Here is a 22,324-nt window from a genome sequence, read left to right on the forward strand (position 1 = left end):
AAGGCCTTTCTTGTGTTAGCAGCTCAGGTGTATGATGAAGGAATGTGAATGACCCTCAGAAGCATTTGGCATGTGGTTGGAAAGGGAGTTGCTCTTCTGAAAACGAAAAACTGTCTTGTATAGCATAACAGGGTGGAACCAGACAAAAACTTTGTTCTATGACTTGATACTGAACCTATGTGAAAGGCTCTTTCTGCCTTTTCTAGTTAGTGATGTTTCAGAGCAGAAATTTCCCTGAATGTGAGGAGGTTGCTGGCTGTATAACTAGAGCATCCTTCTAAATCCTTTTCTGGATTGCCAGCATCAGCTTTTCCCTGCAGTCTCACCTGCATACTGTTGTTAGCAGTCTTCCTGCCTTTGCCCCCTTCTGTTCATTTTTCTGTAAGCCTGAGCTTGTTTTGGAGCTTTCTTCAGAAGTCTGGCTGCTTAAATTATGTTCCAGGCAAAAGGAGAAGCTGAGCCTTCACTTCTGTGGGAAGGCAGACACCCCTCAGCTCTCTGGTCAGCAAGCTGTTCGGAACCTTCCTTCAACCAGCCTCTGCCCTCTTCTCCCAGCCCCCTCTGTGCATGAGATTGGGATGAGCTTACCAACGTATTACGGTCAGGCAGAAGTGACTAGGAGCTGGTGCTCTGCAGAAGTGCAAAATGGCCATGAGCAAGCCATTTGCAGGAGGGTGGAGGACTCTCTGTTTAAAATTGTGCTTAAGAAGGTGAAAGTGGAGCTGTTGAAGAACCCGTGGGCCTCTTACAGCAGAAGTGTGCGGGCCTACCACTCCAGCATGTTCCCAGCCAAACAAAGGCAGGAGGTGCCAGAAGGCTGTGCTGCTTGTGATAGGCTTCCAACATGAGCTTGCAGGTGCTGGTCATTAGACAGCTGGGATAAACACCAGATTAGCATCCAGAGTTACCATGGGATGGTGAGTAGGAGTTAAAAACTAAGAGCAGGGAGGAGGAGGTAAAAGGGGAAACAATATGTCTTGGTACCAGAGTGAAACAAGAAATGATCTCTCAACATCTCTTCCATAAAATGTTGTCAGGATGAGTGGCAATTGACATTTTTCCCTACATGTCCATTCCTTTATTGTATTCTGAACATACTGCAATGCAACTTAGAGATTTTGATTAGGGCTGCTAAATGCTCAGGTGGAGTGAACTCAATCTCAACTTACACCTGAATCCCAGGGCACCATTTTAAAACAAAAACATTGCTTTATTCACCTATCCTAGACATGGGTTTGTTTTCTTCCTTTGTTCCTATGGAGTCTGAGGTAAAGCAGGTAAGAAATACAAGATTTTGAGGCAATAAATAGCCAGAACCTCTCTGGAGAGAGCACCTAGGTGCAGTTTCTTGTGGCGAGGCTGCCCTCTTGTCAGGAGGAAGTGGCAGAAACAAACCAGTCAAGGTCACTGAGAAACATTCCTAGGGGCTGAGGGGGTGGAGGGAGGTGAGCCGCGTGGGTCAAAGGCAGTGAAGTGAGACCAGAGCACTGGCTAAACAATGCTGTTCTCTCTCCTCCTTCTAGAGACCCAGAGAACTGAGCCTTGTTTTGCTATGTCAAAGATGCAGTGTCGCTAACAGTGACTGACAGTTCTCCACTCCTGCTTACTGCAGTATGCCCTTTCCTTGCTCCAGTTTCTGTCAGCATCCATTCAGCCGAGGCCTTTCTGCAGGACTGGGTTCTGAAAGGCCTGGGTGTTGGGAGCAAGGCCACACCTCTGCCTGGGAACATCTAGCAGGCCCAGCAGTTAACTTCCTTGGGACAGCAGGATGGCACTGCAGCCTGCATCTAATGTTTCTGCTTTTAATCTTTCCTGTAAGAGGATGGGAATGCAGGACAGAACATTACTCCCCTAATTCACTTAGATTCTGTGATCTTCTCTAAAAATAATCCTGGCTTCTGTCCAGCCATCCTGTTAATAAAATAAACAAGCCAGCCCGAGCTCTACTGACTGTCAGCGTGGTTTGCTTTTCTGGTGTAGCCACTCCTTTCCCTTACGGCTAATCACTTACATGTCCTGGCCTCTCTTGACTGCTTGTCACAGCGTATACCGGGTGGTTGTCACCTCCCTGCGTGGCCCTGAACCTTTCATCTCTGCCTCCACCAGGCAGTTCTCGCCACTTCCTCCCCCTCTACCCTTCTTCCCTTTCCTCATCCTCTCCAGCATGCATCACCTCTGCTGCCACAGCATCCTGCAGGGCTCCTACATGACTCATCACTAGCAAATGGCTCCCTCCCCCACATCCTGTGAGGCATTCCTGCCTGGAGAGCCCAACAGCTCTTTGCTAGTCTCCTACACTACTCCAGACCTGATGGGCAAAGATGCCCTGTGCCAGGTCAGCCCCTGTGCAGCTTCTCTGCCCTTCCCCCTTGACCTTCTCAGCAGGGTAGGGGACAGCTCTGAGAAGGGGGCAAGCAGACCAATGCTCTTAATCAGATACAGGCTCCAGCCACTTCTCCAAAAAGCAGATAGGCTGTAAATAAATGTTCACCTCTTGCCTGGTGCTTTCCGCAATCTTCCTAACCTGGTCGGAGGTCACTCCCCAGGTCTCTGGTGGTGTACCTGGCTCGGAGGAAAGCATACTGCACTGCCTGGGGAAATTGCTCTATAGCTGCTGCTTGCTCTCACGTGGTGTCTCCCACAGTCATTGTTTGCTGTCCTCTCTCAGAAACCCCACAAATGTAACAATCACACATGTTCTTCAGCTTTCCTCTGTTAGCAGAGGCAGCCTCTGTCACTGCCTAGCAGAAGCTTTCCTCCCCCTCCCCAGACAAGTGTCAATAATTCCCTTGTATTTGTCTGCTGTATAATGAGGCTGAGTACCACAGACACCCTCCTGCACAATGTAGCCAAACCCCCAGAGAAGCTTGACTTAAAACAGAGGCTGTGATACCAGACAGTGCAAATCTTTATCTCTGATTTCATATTACTTGCTGCACATTTAGTTGATTAACACTGTTCATTATCACACAGTTTCGTCTGTTTGAGATGATGTTTGCTGAGATTTGTTTTGTTGTATACGAGAAATAAACAAATGCTTTGAAACATAAGCTCAGTGGAGCTGTGATACAGTTCTTTCAATCAGCCTGGCTGGATGAGGAGTGTTCTTATATACAGGGCTTTTGCTTGGATTTTCTCAGAACCCTTGTTTGTAAATGACAAAAAAAAAAAAGACTTTTTTCCCCTGTTGGTCAAAAGCTGTCATATTGCACGTGTATCTCAAGCCCATATGAAGTAAGTGGGTTATTGCCTCAACAAGGCTGATACCTGTTTTATGGAGTAAGGTGTGTTTCTCAAACGCACCTTATTTGTTGCACTTGATGGTTGTTATTACTACCTGCTTCTTTTATCTCTAATATTTGCAAGGAGAGAACTCACAAGATTCATAGTTATAGATCAGGTGAATGCTCACCTGTGTATCACTCTTAAGCACTTAGGATTAGAACAAAAGCAAAGTACAAAGCAAGAGCAGAGGTCCTGTAGTCCCTCCCATAGGAACTTTGGTCTTTGATAAGACTCACCTGAGTGTACCAGTGCTGACTGTTACATATGCTGATCTCAGTTGTGAAAAATCACCACCCCTTCCTTCCTCTCCTTTTTCCCCTCCCCCTGAACCACCTTCTAACATCACTTTCAGTTCTGTGTTTACCTTTCTGGTTCATCATAAAAATTAGGTTAAAGTAACAGAAGAGGAAGAGGCTATCTAATGTCAATAAGCAACACAATGCAATGCTAACTTCTACAGCCTGGTAGTCACATGTTCCTCAGGTAACAATCCAGAGCTTGTCAGCAGGCCAGGTGATCCAACATCATCTCAGGGCTGGTCTTAGCAGTAAAGACAAGCAAAAAAGGCATTCAGCAACTCTGCCTTCTCGTATCTTTTGTCACCAGCGCACCTGCCCCATCCAGCAGCAGGCCGACGTTTTCCCCAGACTTCCTTTTTCTGTATAGCAAACTTGTAGCTGTGCTATAGGAGCATGCAGGAAGGAAGACTGGAGACTTCAACAGCCAAGTACAGGAGAAGCTGGCATTGGGGTGATTGATTTGGACTGGGGGCTAAGCACATTAGTTGGATGAGTTTTCTGCTGAAATGAGCAGCAGTGAAGTAATATTGGCACCAAAGGCCAGTAAGGTTTCAGGATTAACTCTGATAGCAGTGAACTGCTGTTTTTACTTTGCTCTGCTAAGTTTGTTCTAAATGTCTTGATTAAAATACACAAAATGATTAAACATGATGAGAATCCCTTGCCAGCAGCTGTAATATTCTCATTTGTTATAATCCTCCTGAAATGCAAAAGCTTTAAATGTGGAGATCCCAAGTAGAAAAGCTACTGTGACACTTACCAAAAAATTCAGTGACAGTGCTAAAAAATATTCTTGAAAGGATCTATATTGTTTAGCTACATAATTTCACTGGGATCTTCAGGACAACTCAATTAGGACTTGGGCAGCTCTCATCTCATGCTCACACCCTGTTTTTTTCACCTACAGGTACCTGCTGGAGCAGGATTTCCCAGGAATGAGGATTGGACCAGAGCCTACAACTGACTCCTTTATAGCGGTTATGCAAGGAGATGTGGAAGGAATTGTTCCTGGAAATGCACTGGTGGTGGATCCCAAAAAACCATTCAGGAAACTCAATGCCTTTGGCAATGCCTTTTTGAACAGGTCAGTAATCAAAAACTTGCTCTGGAGTATAAAGCTAAGATTAATGAGCAGCATAGCTAGCAATTTAAAAGGATAAGGCATTACTCTTCTTCTGCCTTTTCTTTTCCCTATCCACATGGCTATTACAGAGCCACCCCGGTCCTACCAGGCATGCATCAGTCACTCACTGAAGGGCAGATTAATAAAGTCAAGTGGGCCAAAACTTCAGTTTAGTTGAACAAACAAAACAAAGAATAAAGCACAGCCTGTCACGTTCATGCTGTAGGAGTCTAAAGGTAAACACTCTCCATTACATTTCATTGTCCCTTGTTCTTATATTCCTAGCTTCTTCCGTTCTGCAGTCAGTTCGGTTCCTTGAAGCTAAACAGTCCAACCAGATTCAGCCAGTGAAGTCAGTAGAGTGGAACTGGCACAATATGCACATCTTCGCTTTCTTGCATTTCTTTCATAATTACTTGAATGTCTCTGCATTCTGAGGCCACATACATATAACCTACATATATTTTGGTAACAGCTCTGAAGGTGCTTCTTTCCTACAGGAAACTGTCCAGGGGCTTTGACCAGTAGCCCCGTGACATCAGGAATATAACCTTTCCATTCCCTAGACCTCGCCCAACCATCCAGTTTTGGATCTAGGCCTTGCAGGAAGCCAGAAGCACACACCCATGTCCTAGGGGAGCACAGACTGTGCTACAGCAGGGAAATGGGAACAAACTGACTACACCTGTCATTGGTGCCTTCCCTGCTAAGACAGGGTGGGAGACACTGCAAACATGGCAGCTGTTCAGCCAGATGACAGCCAGATGACCAAGAAAGCTGGGGTTAGACTCCTTTTCTGACTTCCGGGCTTTGGGAGTGTCTGTCCGGAGAGTGCCTTGTCTCCTACCACCACTAGCCACAGGAATGCTGGTGTAGGCTGCAGCGAGGCAGGCAAGGGCATGGGCCTGCAGAGAAACACGGGGAGAAGCTTGATGAGAGAAGAGGGACCTAGCTGGAGTTACTACTGTGCGGAAAGCCTCACAGTGACCCTGGAAGCAATATCTGATCACAACACAGGCTCAAATACCACAACAAGGTCCTTCACTAGACAGATTTTGAGAAGTTTTCAGCATCTTGCAGGGCCCAAAACATGTGCACCCGTCCATCAGTTCACTGCAGAAGAGAAGCAACATCAGGAGCAATGAGGCCAGGCACGGAGTGCAAAAAAATAAGCACACCTGGACTGATTGACACATCCTGAATGCAGTTTGCTCCTAATACAGCAAGGGATCTCTGATGTTGCTACATATCCATTAGCCTAGTTCACTGCATCATGTTGTGCTGTTGCTCTCTCCTCCTGCTCTTCCTTTTCAATGTGAGGACAGCAGGGCAGAGGGGCACAGCAGTGATTCAGCAGCAGCTGAAGCGCAGTCCCGCTAGCAATGCAGAGAGTAGCCATGACAGCTAACTAACCCCTTTTCTGCAGACAGAAAAAGAATGGTGTAACGATTTCTGAACTGACAAAAGAAGACAGGCTAAGAAGAACAGGCTTAGTAGCATGAGGGTAAGGCCAGAGATGGGGCTGACAAGCTGTCTTGGGATGAAAAGAGAGAGCTCTGCAGTACCATGCTCTGACACTGTCTCCTTTCCCCCTCTTCTTGCCCCAGGTGCTTCCTAGGCATTGAGAGAAGGGCTTGTTTTCCTCACTCAAGCTCTGCTGGCAGTATCCCAGCTTTGGAGGGATCCCATCAGAGAGATTACAGGCTGCACCTTGTTATCAGGAAGGCTTGTTTGGCACCAAGGGCCTGGCACAAAATCAGGAATATCAGCCATTGCTTTTGTATCATGTTGGCTTGATTGATGGTTGCAAGATTATTCCTGACCCTGGTAGTCTGTCTTAGGGAGCTAAGGTAGAGTCGTTTCTGCTTTTTTCTTGTCAGCAACAGGAGACATCATGGATAACAATTCTTTCTTCACCCCCATACTCTGCCTGTAGGGGCAATGAAAGTCCAGTTTGGCACTACACACATCCCTTAGTGCGGTCCAGGGCAGAATTGGATCATGCTCCCTGAGGTATCCGCAGTTCTGTGGGGACAGCTGGAAGACAGCATCCTTAAGAACATCGCCAACAGAGCCAGAATGCACTTACTAAGCTAGCCTCTGACCTTCTATCTGCAATTTCCTGTAGAGTACTTTCCCTAGAGAAACTATGGAAGATCCCCTTGCCTGTGACCTGTGGAGCCTTTGTTCTCTGCTTCTAAGCCTGGCACGTAACAGGAGAACTAAGCCAGCCCCATTTCCTACACAAGGTGTTACGTGTTCAAAGATGCTCCCTGTTGCCACCTGTCGAGCTGTGGATGGTGGAAAGAGGCTGAAATATTTGGACTGAAATATCTGATAGAGAATTGCCTTCATTCCTAAGCTGACCCACAAGGATTCATTCTTGTCAGAATGATCTTAGAGTCCTACAAGTGGAAAAAGTTGGGGTGAGGTTGTGGCATAGCCTGAAGGAGTTCATCGCTGCAGGAGTTTCATCAGAACCATCAGAGGCTCTGTCTGCCTTGACTGCATCTAGTGGCCATTATGTCAACTCCAGTCCTTCCTGTGGTTCTGTTTCCTCCCACAGCAACATTTTTTATGCCTCAGTGTTACACCAGCCTATTAATATGCATACATACGTAGACGCACACATATATTTATAGCTGCTCGGAATGCTGTCACAAAAAGGCTGTCCACAAAACGCAACCAGGAGCCATGTAAGCAGATAGGTTTTTGCTGTGCTTTGCTGTTAGCAGCAACTGAAAGAGATGAGCTGCAGCCCTCTAAGAATAAGCACAAGGTACTCTTCTCAGCTAGGGACCTGTGTAGGCATAAGATGATGAACAACTAGGTAAAGAGGAATTGCGCAGAAATGAAGCTCTGGAGGGGAAATGAGTGACTGAATTACAAACCTAGTGTAAGTCAACAGTGTCATACTTCTATGAGAAGTAAATATCTTTCTGAGACACACAAACAGGACTGTCATATGTAAGAGAGAAGGAGCAATTCATCTAATCTGTTCACTACTGGCAAAGTCACAGCTGGAATACCACATCAACTAGGGTCATTGTGCCAGAAGACATACGTGGAACAAGTTGAGAAGAATCAGAAGGAAAGCTGCAAAGGCCTTCTGTGACTTAGAAAGGGAACTGGAAAGGCAGCTACAGAGAACTGAAAGAGATGGAAGAGAGTCTGGTTTTCTTTAGAGGAAAGACTGAGGGGAGATGCGATGACAATAGGTGTACGTTGCTACAAGAGTGGAAGAATAAGCCATTTTCCTTGTCTACTGTGTTGGAGACTAATCTACTGTGTTTGAGACTAAAATGCATTGTAGCATGGGAGATTTAGATTAGACGTTAAGAAAAAGATTTTGCTGTAAGGACAGTTAAGAAATGGAGTAGACTCCCAGCAAAGGCTGTTGAATCGGCATCATTATGGGTTTGACGAATACTTCAGACAAACATCTGATTGACCCTGCCTTGAAGCAGGAAGATAGCCTAAGCAGATTCTTGAGATCTCATGTTGCTTCCATGGTGCAAGAATAGCGCACATTCTAAGACCAAATTTAAAAGTAGACAAAACTACAACTTGGTTGATTTATTTAAACAAGCTAATTTCAATTCACTTGAGTTCAGGTCACTGCTGGAGAATGAAGAAAAAGAAATACCACTTCTTGCTAAAATATAAACAGCAAAAAAAAAAACCTCTGGATTTCTAAATTGTTTTTCTCATAGTTTTGGGGACACACAAAAAATGACTCACGTCATAGGTCATGACAGAGATTCATGTTCCAGAAGAGCCAAAATAATCAGAGAAAGTGCTCAGTTCTGGCAGCTTTTTCATTTCTTTAAATCAAGAGTAGCTCCAGCTGAAGGCTTTTGAGATCAGAGCCTGGATTGTCCCATGCTGCCTGTAATGTTCAATGCATCATGAGTACTTTTTTGGTTTTATTTTAAACCTAATTATTTTTGCACAGGTTTGTATGTGCCCAGCTACCTAACCCTGTGTTAGAGAGCATCAGTGTCATTGATACACCAGGAATCCTTTCTGGAGAAAAGCAGAGAATTAGCAGAGGTAAGTCCCAAGTTCAGTTCTTTTCCAAATCACAGTAGTTAAAATCAAATGGACTATGTGAGTTTCCTCTTAAGCTATACAAATTCTAGACAGAAACAATAGTAGGGGCCTCTCAGAGATACGGCATGACTACTGATGTCCCTTAGAACTTGATTTGCTATCTGCTACGGAGAATTTAAGTGCTATCAGGTAAGGTTGCTGACAGTGTCAGCAATACTTATATCTGTTTGGTATTCCCTAGTAGAACAGATTCCCATCAGAAAGTGTCAAATAATACCTATCTGCTTTGCAGAAGCAATTGCTTTCAGCGACCTATTGATGAGCCATAGGCGAGGTTTGCATGGCAATCAACCTGGTTTCTTTCCAGTTGGCCTAGCGGGTTTCTTACACTGCCCAGGCTTCCTGAATCTAATGCTGGACTGGATAAGGTCTAAGCTGGCACTCACGTTCCTTGTTGCAGTTGCAAATCTGGAAACCGTGGCGATACTAAATGGTATTCGTATACTAATACTGATGAATAGCTCAAAGTCTCTTAGTGGCTCAGGATGACCCTCTGAAGTGGACAATATCTTGATACTTTGAACCTAATGTTTGCAGTCATTTTCTTACTCTGTAAGATGATGGTGGCATAGCTCACATTTTTTGCAGGTTCCTGAGATAAAGCTGGTAACTGTACATTTTACTGGAAGAAAGCTGAAAGTAGTAAAAGCATGATAATGACACATGTCTGAGTTTGAGGAGATCAATTCTCATTCACACTGCCGATTAGCAATGCACAATTAAGTTTCAGCAGCACAGGCGCTACTTAAAAGTACTGAGGCCTTTCCCATATTTCAGTGTCCTGTCCCATAAGATTTCTGTTGATTCAGTTTTGTAACTCGCTTGTGCATTGAAATTGCTCTTCGAGACTTCCTTTTCTCTTTCATCGAGGAACTACCTTGCACAGAGCCAGCCCTTGTTCATTTTACTGGGATCTTCCACCATAGGAAGCTCAACTAAAGCAGCATCAATAAAGCTATAAAAGATAGCTAGAGTTAGTTGAAGACTCACATTAAGCTTTTCCAGCGTGGGTCTTAGCACTGCTAGGAGATCATGAATTCCTTCCAGACAGTCTACAAGAGGTAGCAAGATGCAGACACCGTCAGAGGTGTGCAAGAATTCTTCCTTTCAACAGAAAATGTTTCAAAGCAGAGACAATCAAAGCTTAAATTACATGGTGTAAACATTTTTTCAGTCAAAAATGCTACTGGAAGTGCACAGTTCTCTTCTGGAACTATTATTATGATGAAAACTTGCTTAGGAGAAACCAATTTTTTTCACTTTCTTTAAAAAAACATCACGTATGAGTCAAAATTGACCCATTTCAAGTGGCAAAAAAGGCTTTCCAAAACCCTTTCCCAGCTCTCCTCATCATTTCAAGTCCTGACATACATTGCAAGATTTTCCTCTTTTCCAGCTACTTCCAGTACTAAAAATATCCACCTGCAAAATGTACTGGTACTTCTTGCTACTCGTTTGGCAAAATTTCTCCATCAGTCTCCCGGGGGCCTTGGTGTCCCATTCCTATGGCCACGTGAGTAAATACCAGCAGTGCCAGAATACACCTGATACACAGTTGTGTGCTGTTAGGGAAGTCACTGGTGCACTTCAACCCAAGGCAACAAACACCTCTCTAAGCATCAGGGGACAGCCCAAAGTACAGGTTAGGTGAGATCCTCACACATATCCAGGACAGCCCAAAGCTGGTCACGTGGGCCGCATCAGATGGCTTTTCAATAGCTAGAGGACAAGCTCCTCATCCAGTTTAGATCAACATAACTTTGTTGAAGCTGGAAGAGCTCCATTGATTTCTGTCTGCAGGGGATCCAGCCCAGGGAGCAGAAAGTCAGAAGAGGGCTGAGGTGCTTAAATTTAGGAAGGACTGTTGCCAGGGATTAGCTTAAGCTTTTCTCAAGGAAGCCAGTGTTTGAAAGGGAGTGCTCGCCTTCTGGCTGTCACGGCAGAGAAACAGAAAAAAGTGGTGAGGCTGGTACATTTGCCACTAGGCTTGTAAGCCAGCTGCCCTGATCAGCAGATTGGTTTTGGAGGCAGACAGAGCAATAGTGCAGTTTCTAGACAGAAAACAAGACAGTGCCAAAAACTGCTGATGCAACAAAATGCTTCTGGCCTTCTCTACCTTCCAGCCTGCTCAGATTTCACTTGGGAATGTAGCAAAACCTGGGAGAGGTTTCCCAGGAGACTTCCCAGTTCCTTAACTGTTGGGAGGAGGGTAGCTCTGCTCACCCCCATTATTTGCCAGTAGTATGTATGTTTTAAGACCCTCAGATCAGAGTACCAGTGAGAATCAGGGAAGGGAAGGGGTAGCAAAGCAGCTTTCTGTCATAAATTTGAGAGGGAAAGTACAAATGCAGAAGATATGGCAGGCATTCCTGCCCTGCCCATCCCATGTGAACCAGCAGCATTTCTAAAAATAGGAAATTCCTCTTGATGGGAATGTCAGAAGTCTGTCTTTTCCTATTAAGAACATTAATTAATCTATACAGTGCCAGCTTAGCAATCCATCAGGGCTCATCATGTGCCCTGTTGCATCCATGCTTCAGGGACCAGGAGCAAGGAAGCTGTCTTTCCAGGAACGATTCAGGGGCCAAGACCAGGTTCTGAAGCCTCTCATCTGTTTGAACTACACTGACTTAACTTCACTGCCTGTTTGCTGTTGTAAAGGCTAACGCGACAGATAAATGCAATGCCTCCCCCAGTGGGCAGGCAGCACTGAGAAGCACCAGTGTGCCTGTGTTAAAGCCAGCAGCAGTCAGCTTCATACAGCTGGGCTTTGCAAAGGGGTGGCAAGCTTTCCTCCAAGGAAAGCCACATAAGACAGAAGCAGAACTCTGCCCTGGCTCTCTTCCAGGACAACGCTACGTGATCTCATATGCGCCACCTTCCCCACACAGAGCAGCCCATGTTGTTTCCCACTAGCAGACGTGCAGGTCTAGGCCTGTTAAGCAGCGAAGGGGGGATGCAATCTGTCATCTGAAATCCACATCTCCTGCACATGCAATGAGATCACCAGCACTGATACAGCTTCTGCTGTACTCAGATTTTGGTAAAAAGGTGTAGCCAAGGAGCTGCCTGCACTGGTGTGTCATACCGCGCTCCTGTGACTTGTATGCTCCTTTGTGAGAGGCACCCGTGGTATCATGGGTATGGTAGCTAGATCCCTAGGATACACAGATTTACATTTACAAGCCTGGTGAGAAGTATTCCCAGGATGCCATGGCACAAAGCATTCTGGTTATCACTGCTTCTGTACTCACCTTGCCTAGAGAGCAACCATTTCTCCTCTGGTCTTTATTACATACTTTGTTCGCATATAAAGAATGTCATCAGATTGCCCTGTCCCTCACTCCAGGTCCTTTTTTTTTTTTTTTTTTTTTTTAATTTATTGCAACAGCAGGCTGCAGAGATACTTATAGGAGAGAGAGTTGTATGTACCAAAGCAGCACAGTCTCGGTTACTCTGACAGTTTTGGTAACAATACAGATGCTATCCATTTACAAAGCACTGTTCAGGTGTCACATGATGAGCCCTCACCATCCTGGTGGGATGGAAGATGAGAAAGGGAGGAACTGTACTGAAATAAATGAGGACAAAGGGGAGGACCATGGATCAGGTCATTCAGTACAGCAGAACCAAGACAGGAGCTAGGACTTACTCATAATTCATCGTCTTGTGCAGTCACTAACTGAGCCACCTGGTAACAGCAGCTCAGGCACTTCAGTAGCAGTGCATCCCTGGACAATGAGCTTCACAGTCTCTGCTAACCATCAGTCTTGACCTACACACGCCCTGAGCTAAGCAGATCCAAGTCTGCCAAGTTAAACAAAGCCATTGCCAAATAGTATTTGATCCCTGTTTTAGGGTCATGCTTCCTGAATACATGCTGAACACTTCATCTTCACCCGATGTATGTCACCTCCTCCCTTTCCTGCATTATTAGCAATGAGCACAAGGTCACAGTCAAGAGATGAGGACTGTCAGTGTCATTCCCCAGCAGCTTTCTTTCATAGAATCAAAGAATGAGTTAGGTTGGAAGGGACCTTAAACTATCATCTAATTCCAATCCCCCTGCCACTACTAGACCAGGCTGGTCAAAGCCCCATCCAGCCTGACCTTGAACACCACCAGGGATCCAAGCCATCCACAGCTTCTCTGGGCAACCTGTTCCAGAGCCTCACCACCCTTACATTAAAGAACTTCTTCCTAATGTCTAATCTAAATCTACCCTTTTTTAGTTTGAAGCCATTCCCCTTTCTCTTATCGCTAGGACCCGCTGACAAATAGCCCCTTTTTAGGTATTGGAAAGTTGCTGGACTCCCTGGAGCTTTTTCTTCTCCAGGCTAAACAACCCCAACTCCTTCAACCTGTCTTCATAGGAGAGGTGCTCCAGTCCCTTGATCATCTTTCTCGCCTTCTTCTTGACTCTAATACTTTCTTGTCCTTCTTGTGCTGGGGGACCCCGAGCTGAATGCAGTACTCCAGATGGGGTCTTACGAGGGCAGAGTAGAGAGGAAGAATCACCTCCCTCAACCTGCTAGCCACTCCTCTTTTGATGCAGCCCAGGATATGGTTGGCTTTCTGGGCTGCAAGCGCACACTGCTGGCTCACATTGAGCTTTTCTTCAACCAACACCCTCAAGTCCTTCTCATCAGGGCATGTTCTTTCCAGTACATGCTATTCCAGCCTTTTTCCAGCCTTCCACCCAGTTCCATTCTGCTGACTGCAGTACAGCCCAGGCTTCCCATAGCCAAGGGAAAACATACTAGCCTTGTTCTCCCTCTTGGAAAGGAAAACTTCCCAGTTACCAGTAGCTTCACTCTGGGATATTTAGTTACTCACCAGCCTGACAGTGAAAGGAAAAATGTAAATGAATAACAGTCTTGGGCAATTGCAGAGCTCTCAGACTATGTTTTGAACAGCCGTAGTTGGAAGAGAAAGCAAACACCAAGAGAACTGATGTTATCATAGAATCGCAGAATAATGTTCTCCCACTTCATGAAATGTTTAGGGTACGATAGACTCATAGAGTCTCCAAGTTGGAAGGGTCCCACAAGGATCATCAAGTCCATCTCCTGGGTCCCTGAAGGACCACAGAAAAAAAAAAAAAAAACAGACCATGTGTCTGAGAGCATCGTCCAAATGCTTCTTGAACTCTGGCAGGCTTGGTGTTGTGACCGCTTCCCTGGGGAGTCTGTTCTAGTGCCCAACCACCCACCCTCTCGGTGAAGAACCTTTTCCTGATACGCAGCCTGAACTTCCCCTGTTGCAGCTTCAAGCCATTCCCTCGAGTCCTATCACTGGTTATCAGGGAGCAGAGCTCAGCACCTGCCTCTCCACTCCCCCTCATGAGGAAGCTGTAGACCACAATGAGGTTTCCCCTCAGTCTACTCTTCTCCAGGCTGAACAATCCAAGTGACTTTAGCCACTTCTTATATGTCTTCCCCTCTAGACCCTTTACCATCTTTGTAGCCCTCCTCTGGACACTCTCCAACAGTTTAATGTCCTTTTTGTACTGTGGTGCCCAGAACTGCACACAGTACTTGAGGTGAGGCCGCACCAGCGCAGAGTAGAGCGGGACAATCACTTCCCTCGACCAACTAGCGATGCCGTGCCTGATGCACCCCAGGGTACGGTTGGCCCTCCTGGCTGCCAGGGCACACTGCTGGCTCACGTTCAGCTTGCTGTCAACCACAACCCCCAGATCCCTCTCTGCGGAGCTGCTCTCCAGTGTCTCGTTGCCCAGTCTGTACGTATAGCCAGGGTTGCCCCTTCCCAGATGCAGAATTCAGCACTTGCTCTTCATAAACTTCATACTGTTGGTGATTGCCCAGCTCTCTAATTTGCCCAGATCTCTCTGCAATGCCTCCCCACCCTTGACAGAGTCAGTAGCTCCACCCAATTTGGTATCCGCAAACTTGCTCAAAAAACCCTCAAGTCCTTCAAATTGTTTTGGAAAACATTGAAGAGGACTGGTCCTAAAATGGAGCCCTGGGGAGCCCCACTAGTGACAAGTCGCCAGCCTGATGTAATCCCATTTACAAGAACCCTCTGGGCCTGACCCATCAGCCAATCGTTCACCCGTCTTATTAGGCTTTTATCTAACTATAGTCTGGTCATTTTGTTTAGAAGGATACTGTGAGAGACAATATCAAATACTTTACTGAAATCCAGAAAGATCACATCGACTGGCTTCCTTTGGTCTAGCTGGGTGACCTTGTCGTGGAAGGAAATTAAGTTTGTTAGATAAGACCTTTCCCTAGTGAACCCATGGTGGCTCTGACCAATGATTGTGTTGTCCCTTAGACGTTTTTCAGTGACTCCCAGAATAATCTTCTCCATAATTTTACAGGCCTGTATCTACCAGGATCTTCTTTCTTGACTTCTTACCAATAGCAACAAGTTGTGTTTTTTTATTGTTTTGTTTTTTTTAGGAGTTTTGTCACGTGTTCTGGGAACAGTATGATATACCCTGAAAGCATTTAAAAAGGAGGCATTTCAAACATTTGCTATAATAGTCCCCTGTGACTATTTGTGTTTCACTCCACCCGGGAGGGTGAAAGTGCAGTGTGATGAGTTGTGGCCTCACAGTTCACTTCCATGACTACAGTGCAGTAGCAACGCTGCCAACTTCCCTGACTTTAGCATAGTCTCACACACATGCTGTCCCACTGAAAGGCAGTCACATAGTTCTACAGTGACATAGCTCTGTGCTTCCTGTAAGAACAAAAATGAGCAGAAAACCTGCACACATCTGTCCCTTTTTATTCGTAGAAATATCTGAAGCCACTAGCCTGACTAACTCATCTAACCTGAAAGTCGGATGCAACAAAAACTCAAGATTATATATTTTATAGAGGAGACCAAGTTCGTTTTGTCTGAGGGAGAGGTGGAAAGAGAGGAGCTGTCCTCATGATTTGGGGTGGGAATACTGCTATGTTTTGCGTTTCCAAAACTGGAAGAGAAAAAATAAAATGCAAAAGAAATGAGATTAAGTATTTAGTTGTGCAAATAGAAAGGTCTGTGTTATTTAGTTACTGTTTCTTTTAACTCCTGTTAATATATGGCAAGTCCTTTTTTTTTTTAAACCAAGCAAGTTTGATTTTTTTAGAACTGTTGAATTTGTACATTTTATCGTCTGTCCCCTGTGCACTCCAGACATTTCCTAAGTATCTCCTCCATTAAGGAAGGACAGTCATGCCCAACAATATCTCAGTTTGCATTATTTTTGCACATCATGCACTCTTGCAGTGTCCTGAGTAACAGCAGAGGAGGAGCGTGTTTCCTCGTCACTGGCAGAAACTATCGATTGGTTACCTGAAGACTCAATACTGGTGGCCATTGCAGACCTGATTTTCAAGCATGAACGCTCCCAAGATTCAAACTGTTTATTGGGAGAACTCACTTTGTGTTTGGACACTATAGTGAAAAACCTCTTGGAATTCTGTCTGTGCATCAGCACTGCTCTGGAAAATTGGTATCTCTGGAAAACCTAGCCTGGATTCAGATACCTCCTGAGGTCTCAAAATCTGGCTATGGACTGTTCTGAGGATTGGCCTAGATACCATGAGATGCTCAGTCCATCTGCCACAAATTGTGTTCCTGGTCCGGCAGGGGGATTGGACTAGATGATCTTTCAAGGTCCCTTCCAATCCCTAACATTCTGTGATTCTGTGAAATAACAAAGATATAAATGAGTAACAGGTAAAGGGGAAAAGTTCTGTTGTGTGTACATAGAAGCTTACTGTTGTAAGAAGACTTGGCTCTGGACAATGTTTTCATCAGTTTTAGTCCACCTGAATTGAACTTGTCTAGTGAGATTTCACTTAGTTTCCACTGACATAAAGCAGGAGCCTCATCAGTCTCCTAGTCTCTTCTCAAGCATGAAACCATTGCTCTAGACAACATGAAAGCCAAAGTCCCTGGTATGCCACTCCAGATACTTATTCATGTAAATGTTAGCATTAGAAATTTGACACCAGCCCACATTTCCTAGCTAAGAACATTATGCAGATTTGCTGTGGAGAGCTGAGTCCCTTTACTTTTGCTTTGGAAACCTTTAAGCCTCCAAAATGGATGTAACATTTCCATTAATTCTTGGTACTGAGGGAGAGGCCGTGCAGAGCACTGACTGGAGCATGCGGCTCCTATTGCTGTGAATCACCAGCTCTAGGACAGATGATTTCTTCAGGTATAGGCAAAGGCAGAACTAATCAGCAAGCTCTAGAAACCTGCTCTAGAAATTATGACATATCATTCATAGAAGTATTCTCATCCTGTGGAATTTCTGTCTACTTCCCAACACACCCACAGACACACGTTACATAAATCTCTTCATATCCCATTGGAAGGCAGCCACTCCCAGAAAGGAAGCAGCTTTTTCACAAAGATGGTTTAGGATGAGCTTCAGTGAGGTATATGCAATATCCATCCCTCTCTTTTCATCATTCTTTCTAATCCATTCCTGGCTGGTTTAACCAGCTCCTCACCTTCACAGAAACTTACCTAAATCATTGTTCTCTACCCTCCCCTGCTTCGGTTTCTATCACCTTACAGTCACCCACGTCTGTACCATCCCTCCCTCACAACAGCCACCCCTGCCTTGCTTCCCACTCACTTTGTGTGTCCTACTCACTTCGTGTAGCACTTCCTCCTCCTTTCCTCCCTTTATTTCCTCCCTCTGACCATCACATTGTCTTACTGTTCCTTTGCTTACAGCTATCTGCCACACTCAGGAGGCACCTGCTCCTCTTGGTACATTCTCCTTTTCCAGCGTGGACTGCCTGCTTGTTCAGCCTGGACAGAGTCTTTTCCCTGAAATGCTTTCCAGCAGGCCATCACAATTACCAGCTAGACCCAGCCTCCAAACCCACTTCTGCAATTTAAAAACACAAACCAAGTAATTAGCTCCCTGGAATAGGTTTTAAATTTCATCTCTGAGAGCTGCTCCTTCTCTAGGTAGTCAATATCTGTTCTTCCAGCTAACTACTGTGTCTTCTTCTGATGTTGCCCTCAGACACGTGACACACAATGCCAATCTATCAGTTGACAGATAGGGACAGATGGAAACTGTATTAAAACTTCCCTCTTGAGGGCTGTGATCTAGTGGGCTTTCAGTCTCTGGAACACACCAGATTTAGATGGATAGTACGAAGGGAGCTCCCAGGGACTAAACTCACCAGGAAGGAGGTAAATTGCTAGAAGCAGCGGCACAGTTTAAAACATTAGTGACAGCAAGCTGTCAGATACCTGCCACAAAAAAAAAAAAAAACAGCTTTATTTTTTCAACATTTCTTCATCTTACTTTCCTCGTTCCATCCCACCTGACCCTCACCACAGGGTCTGTGCCTGTAGTTCCACAAGACAGGAAATTGAGTAGTGTGCTTACCATCAGACAAAACCGATGCTGAACTGTTACATGCACGCTCATTGCTGGTTTAAATGGCTTTAAAATGTTACAGCCAGGCAGGTTTTATGCCGGGTCTGTTATCATTTGTCTTCAAGGAGTCAACGTAAAGACTGTGTCATTCTTTGACTTGACAGAAAAGTAATTGCATAATCCTGCCGTATCTTAGTTAAATACTTGCTGCCAGGTGTTCCAACAGTGCACAGACAAGTATTCATAAAGCCACAGTCTGCCTTGCAGCGTCTAGGTGTCAGGGTGTCTGCAAGAAAATCGTTTTCTCTACAGGATGAATCTACTGACAGTCATCTGACTTGTCAGCTTTGTGTTAAATCTGTTGAATCCTTCTCATGCTGCCAGAATGAAATCTGTCCCCGTGAAAGAATATCTGATAGAAGGAAATGGTATGTTCATCTTGCCCATTTCTTCTAGTACTGTATAGATGGGATTCATTTTCTGTTCGTGTTCTTCTTTCACAGCCTTCTCTGGAGGTTGTGAAACAATCCACATCAGCGGTATTAAAGCGTGTTAAAATAGGTATGTTTTTCAACAGAAGTAGAAGTGTAACCATAAACAACCAGGAATTACTGAAGAGAAAATTTTCCCCTTCACATTTTGCGTGAACATCCCTGTAATAATTCTTTCGCATTTATGCAACTTTGGCAAGCAGTTGGCTTCCCAAATGCCATTTAACTTCACAATAAACTGCTATGGTATGTGGATAGCTTCGCCCATCAGTGACACACTGCCAAATCTGGCTGCCTTTGTGAGAGGCCTTAGCAACACTCTACAACACTGAGATAGGGCATAAAAAAACATAACACATCCGCAGAGTTATTAATTCAACTTTGCAAATCAAGAGGGACACTCTGGACGGAAAACTCCTAATTTGACAGTAGGTCAAGATGAGTTCTTGGTCTAATCTCACACTGAAATAAACTGCCAGAAGAACGTAGAATCAGGCCCTATGCATCTGTGAAATAAAAATTGGGAAAAAAAAATATGAAGTGAGGCTATAATGCTTAAATTTAGTTACACAATGAGCCTTGCGTTTTCAGGTGTTCCAGCTCTGGTTTCAGCCAGGCAAAACGTCCTGAGTTCTCCATGCTATAGAGAAGTCCTCTGAAAATGAGTTCTGAACTAAACATTAAAATATTAGTTTAGCCTTATTTTTAAATATCTTCACTAATAGCTTGCTTCTCCTTAGAGTTTTATACCCTGTCTCCGGCTATCCAAATGCTTCTCTGCTCCAGATCTACTCTTTTATATGCTAAAAGCAAAACTAGAAAGTCAACCCTGTAGATTTCCCATGTGGGAATTCTCTAGGCAACTGTCTGTGTGGGAAAATACCATCACAGAGCTCTGAGAGTTGACTCCAAGTAGATGGTTGTAAACAGAGGTCTGTCCCGCCTGCCTTTTCCACTTGTCAGACTATATGTAAAGGAAAAACACACAGTTTTTATCCTCTTTTCTATCTCTGAAGAATTCTGTCACTTAGAAGCAAAATACCTTAGTTTTCCTGGCAAGTACCTCCATACAGGAGAGTGCAGGTATGATTAGCACTTCATAGAGCTGCACACAGGGAGAGAAGTTTCTTGCTTAGCACCAAGAGGAAAGGCCTCACACATTCCCATAAATGCCAGAAGTGGGACGCATACAAGGAGAAGGAGTATGTGGGGATCAGGCTTCTGTCCCAGCACAGGATGTAAGTCAGCCCATGCTGTTGTGACTGCTCTGAAACATCAATATTTGATACTTCTTAGGGCTTAGTTCTCTCTTAATAGAGATGTGCAGGACAGCTGTCAGTAGATTATCTCTAAACACACAAAGAAGCTGGGAAAGAAAGATGCTCTGCCTATCAATCTAGACATTTGATGAACTCTACAAGGACATTCTGGACTAACTGTATGTTACGCTAGCAGCTAGGAACATATGAAGATCCCAGCATATATTAATTCCCTTTTCCTCTTGGGTAGAGCAACATTTTTGTCTGTGAATAAGAAATAGACACTCAGAGAGCAGATACCTGAAGTGCTGCTGTAGATCTTGGCTTGACACATCTTAAAATCAACAGATCAATGGAGCTAAGCAACTAAAGATCCTTTTAGACAAATCCCGAGAACCAGGCAGATCAATGGGCAGACCTCAGCCTCCCAAGTCCTCTGCTAATACCAAAACTACAGTGCTACTTTTTCTTTTTCTTTCCTCTTTTCAAATGACTCCCTACCTTTACTGAATCACTGGAAGCTGTGCTGAGTGTCAGACGCAGACGCCTTCCCCACCTCATCCGAGCCCCTGCTAAACGCCCTGAAGAGCCTAGCAGCAGTTTTGTATTGCTGCTCATTGTGTTACTCATTGTGTAACTAAATTTAAGCATTATAGCCTCACTTCATATTTTTTTTTCCCAATTTTTATTTCACAGATGCATAGGGCCTGATTCTACGTTCTTCTGGCAGTTTATTTCAGTGTGAGATTAGACCAAGAACTCATCTGTATTGCTGGAGGGAAACCATCCATGTTGGTCTGAGACAGGACATGGCTGTAACATTACTAGGTGCCCTAGAGAGTATGACTCAGTTTCTCCTTTGATCTTTCAAGGAAAGGCTAGGAAAAGCAGTCATGGCGCAATTCAAACACATGCCAGCGTGACAAAAAGCATCCCAGTCAAGGAGACTTCATAAGATTCAATGCACAAACTTTTCTGAACAAAGTCACACTAATTGTTCCCATGGTGAAAGAGCAAGCTGTATGGCTGCATATGCAGAATAAGCTATCCTGCCACTGATTTCCAGCACAGCCCAAGCCGAACTGACCATTAGGTATAGATGTGCATCCTGTGTTTAGCAAAGTTAGTGTTTTTTCCCCCAGTTGCAAACCTATTGATCTCCTCAGAGGGAGAACTTAGAGCCTGAACCAAGTCCAAGTGAGATAAGGTGTTGGGATTGATGCTGTTCTGCTGCCAGCGTGTCCTAGTACAATTTAGAAAAGAAATAAAGATAGCTTTAAAACAGCTACGTGGTTAAACCCATGGAAATGAGCTCCTTGCAGGCAAAATCTCTAAGGTTAAAAGACTGCTGACATCTGAAAGCAAGCAGAACCAACTTTATTTCAACTATAAGGTCTGATTCACGAGAACGTGTGAGGTCAGACACATGGACTGGACAAGTCATATAAATACAGTTTATTGACTGTTGAGCAGGTCTCTCTTAAAGGTAATACTAGCTGAATTCTCTGAAGCTCTCAGCATCAAATGTGAGGTGAGTGAAGAGCTAGGGACCGGTATCACTTGTTGCTGCTGGAAAAGACACCACTGCACATTAATGGAGTGACAAGCCAGTGGCCTTCTGCTCTATGATTTCTGTAGATCACATGGAAGAAAGCAGGGCAAGCTGTTTAAATGGCAGAGCACATTTGTCTCCTCTCACCCCTTTGTTTGTTTGTTATGAGCAAACTATAACCGAGACAAAACACAGCCTCGTAATAGTACTTTGCAGTTGTAAAGAAGTTCTTAGTAGCAAACACCTAACATGAATTCATGTATCTGAAGAGAAACATTCACATGGGCTTTGCTCCTGACTTCAGAGTCAGGGTTTCACCCTGATTTGCTTAAAGTCACAAGATAGAAAAGGCCAGTGGCTAAAATCAAGATCAGAGCTCTGCAGTCCTCCCTTCCATAGCCCTCATCTAAAGAGTAGGATGCATTATTTGTGCTCTAGGAGAGATGAGAGGATAGAGGGGCAAACAAAGGGAGTGGGGAAGGCACTGAATTAGTTCTTATACATTTATTCATGAAAGCTAAAACTAAAAAATTACGTTCAAGGATTTGAATGCAAATAGCACGTGCTCTGTCCTGATTATTCCTGCCCACCAGGAAAAAAGCTGTGTTGCAAAGCAGTACTGGTAAAGGTTTTTAATGAGGACAGTTCTCTTAACAGAGTGCAGCACTCTGGCAACACAGATAACCCCAAATCTTGCACAGCATGAGAGCCTTATAGAGCAGAGAGAGAGAGCACCAGTCTCTTGGTGAGGCTTTAAAAAAGATGTAGAAACACCACAGAGCTAGGGGAAGAAAAAAAAAAAAGCTTGTTTTGTTGCTGTCATTTTTAA

At 44.6% G+C, this 22,324-nt stretch overlaps 1 protein-coding gene and 1 long non-coding RNA gene across 2 annotated transcripts in view; both read left to right on the top strand.

Annotated features, from left to right (window-relative positions):
• EHD3 (EH domain containing 3) overlaps positions 1–22,324 on the top strand; it is a 29,982-nt gene that overhangs the window by 1,707 nt on the left and 5,951 nt on the right. Inside the window, exons 2-3 of the mRNA XM_080587667.1 lie at positions 4,492–4,668; positions 8,663–8,760. Of these exons, the coding sequence (XP_080443793.1) occupies positions 4,492–4,668; positions 8,663–8,760 (275 nt within the window). The remainder of the gene's footprint in view (positions 1–4,491; positions 4,669–8,662; positions 8,761–22,324) is intronic.
• LOC308193241 lies at positions 8,767–22,281 on the top strand. The gene is made up of 2 exons (XR_013949483.1): positions 8,767–20,542; positions 20,701–22,281. It is a non-coding gene; the product is annotated as an uncharacterized lncRNA (long non-coding RNA).

The sequence above is a fragment of the Anser brachyrhynchus genome (genome assembly GCF_964034855.1).
Source record: "Anser brachyrhynchus genome assembly, chromosome: 3".
Lineage (NCBI taxonomy): Eukaryota > Metazoa > Chordata > Aves > Anseriformes > Anatidae > Anser > Anser brachyrhynchus.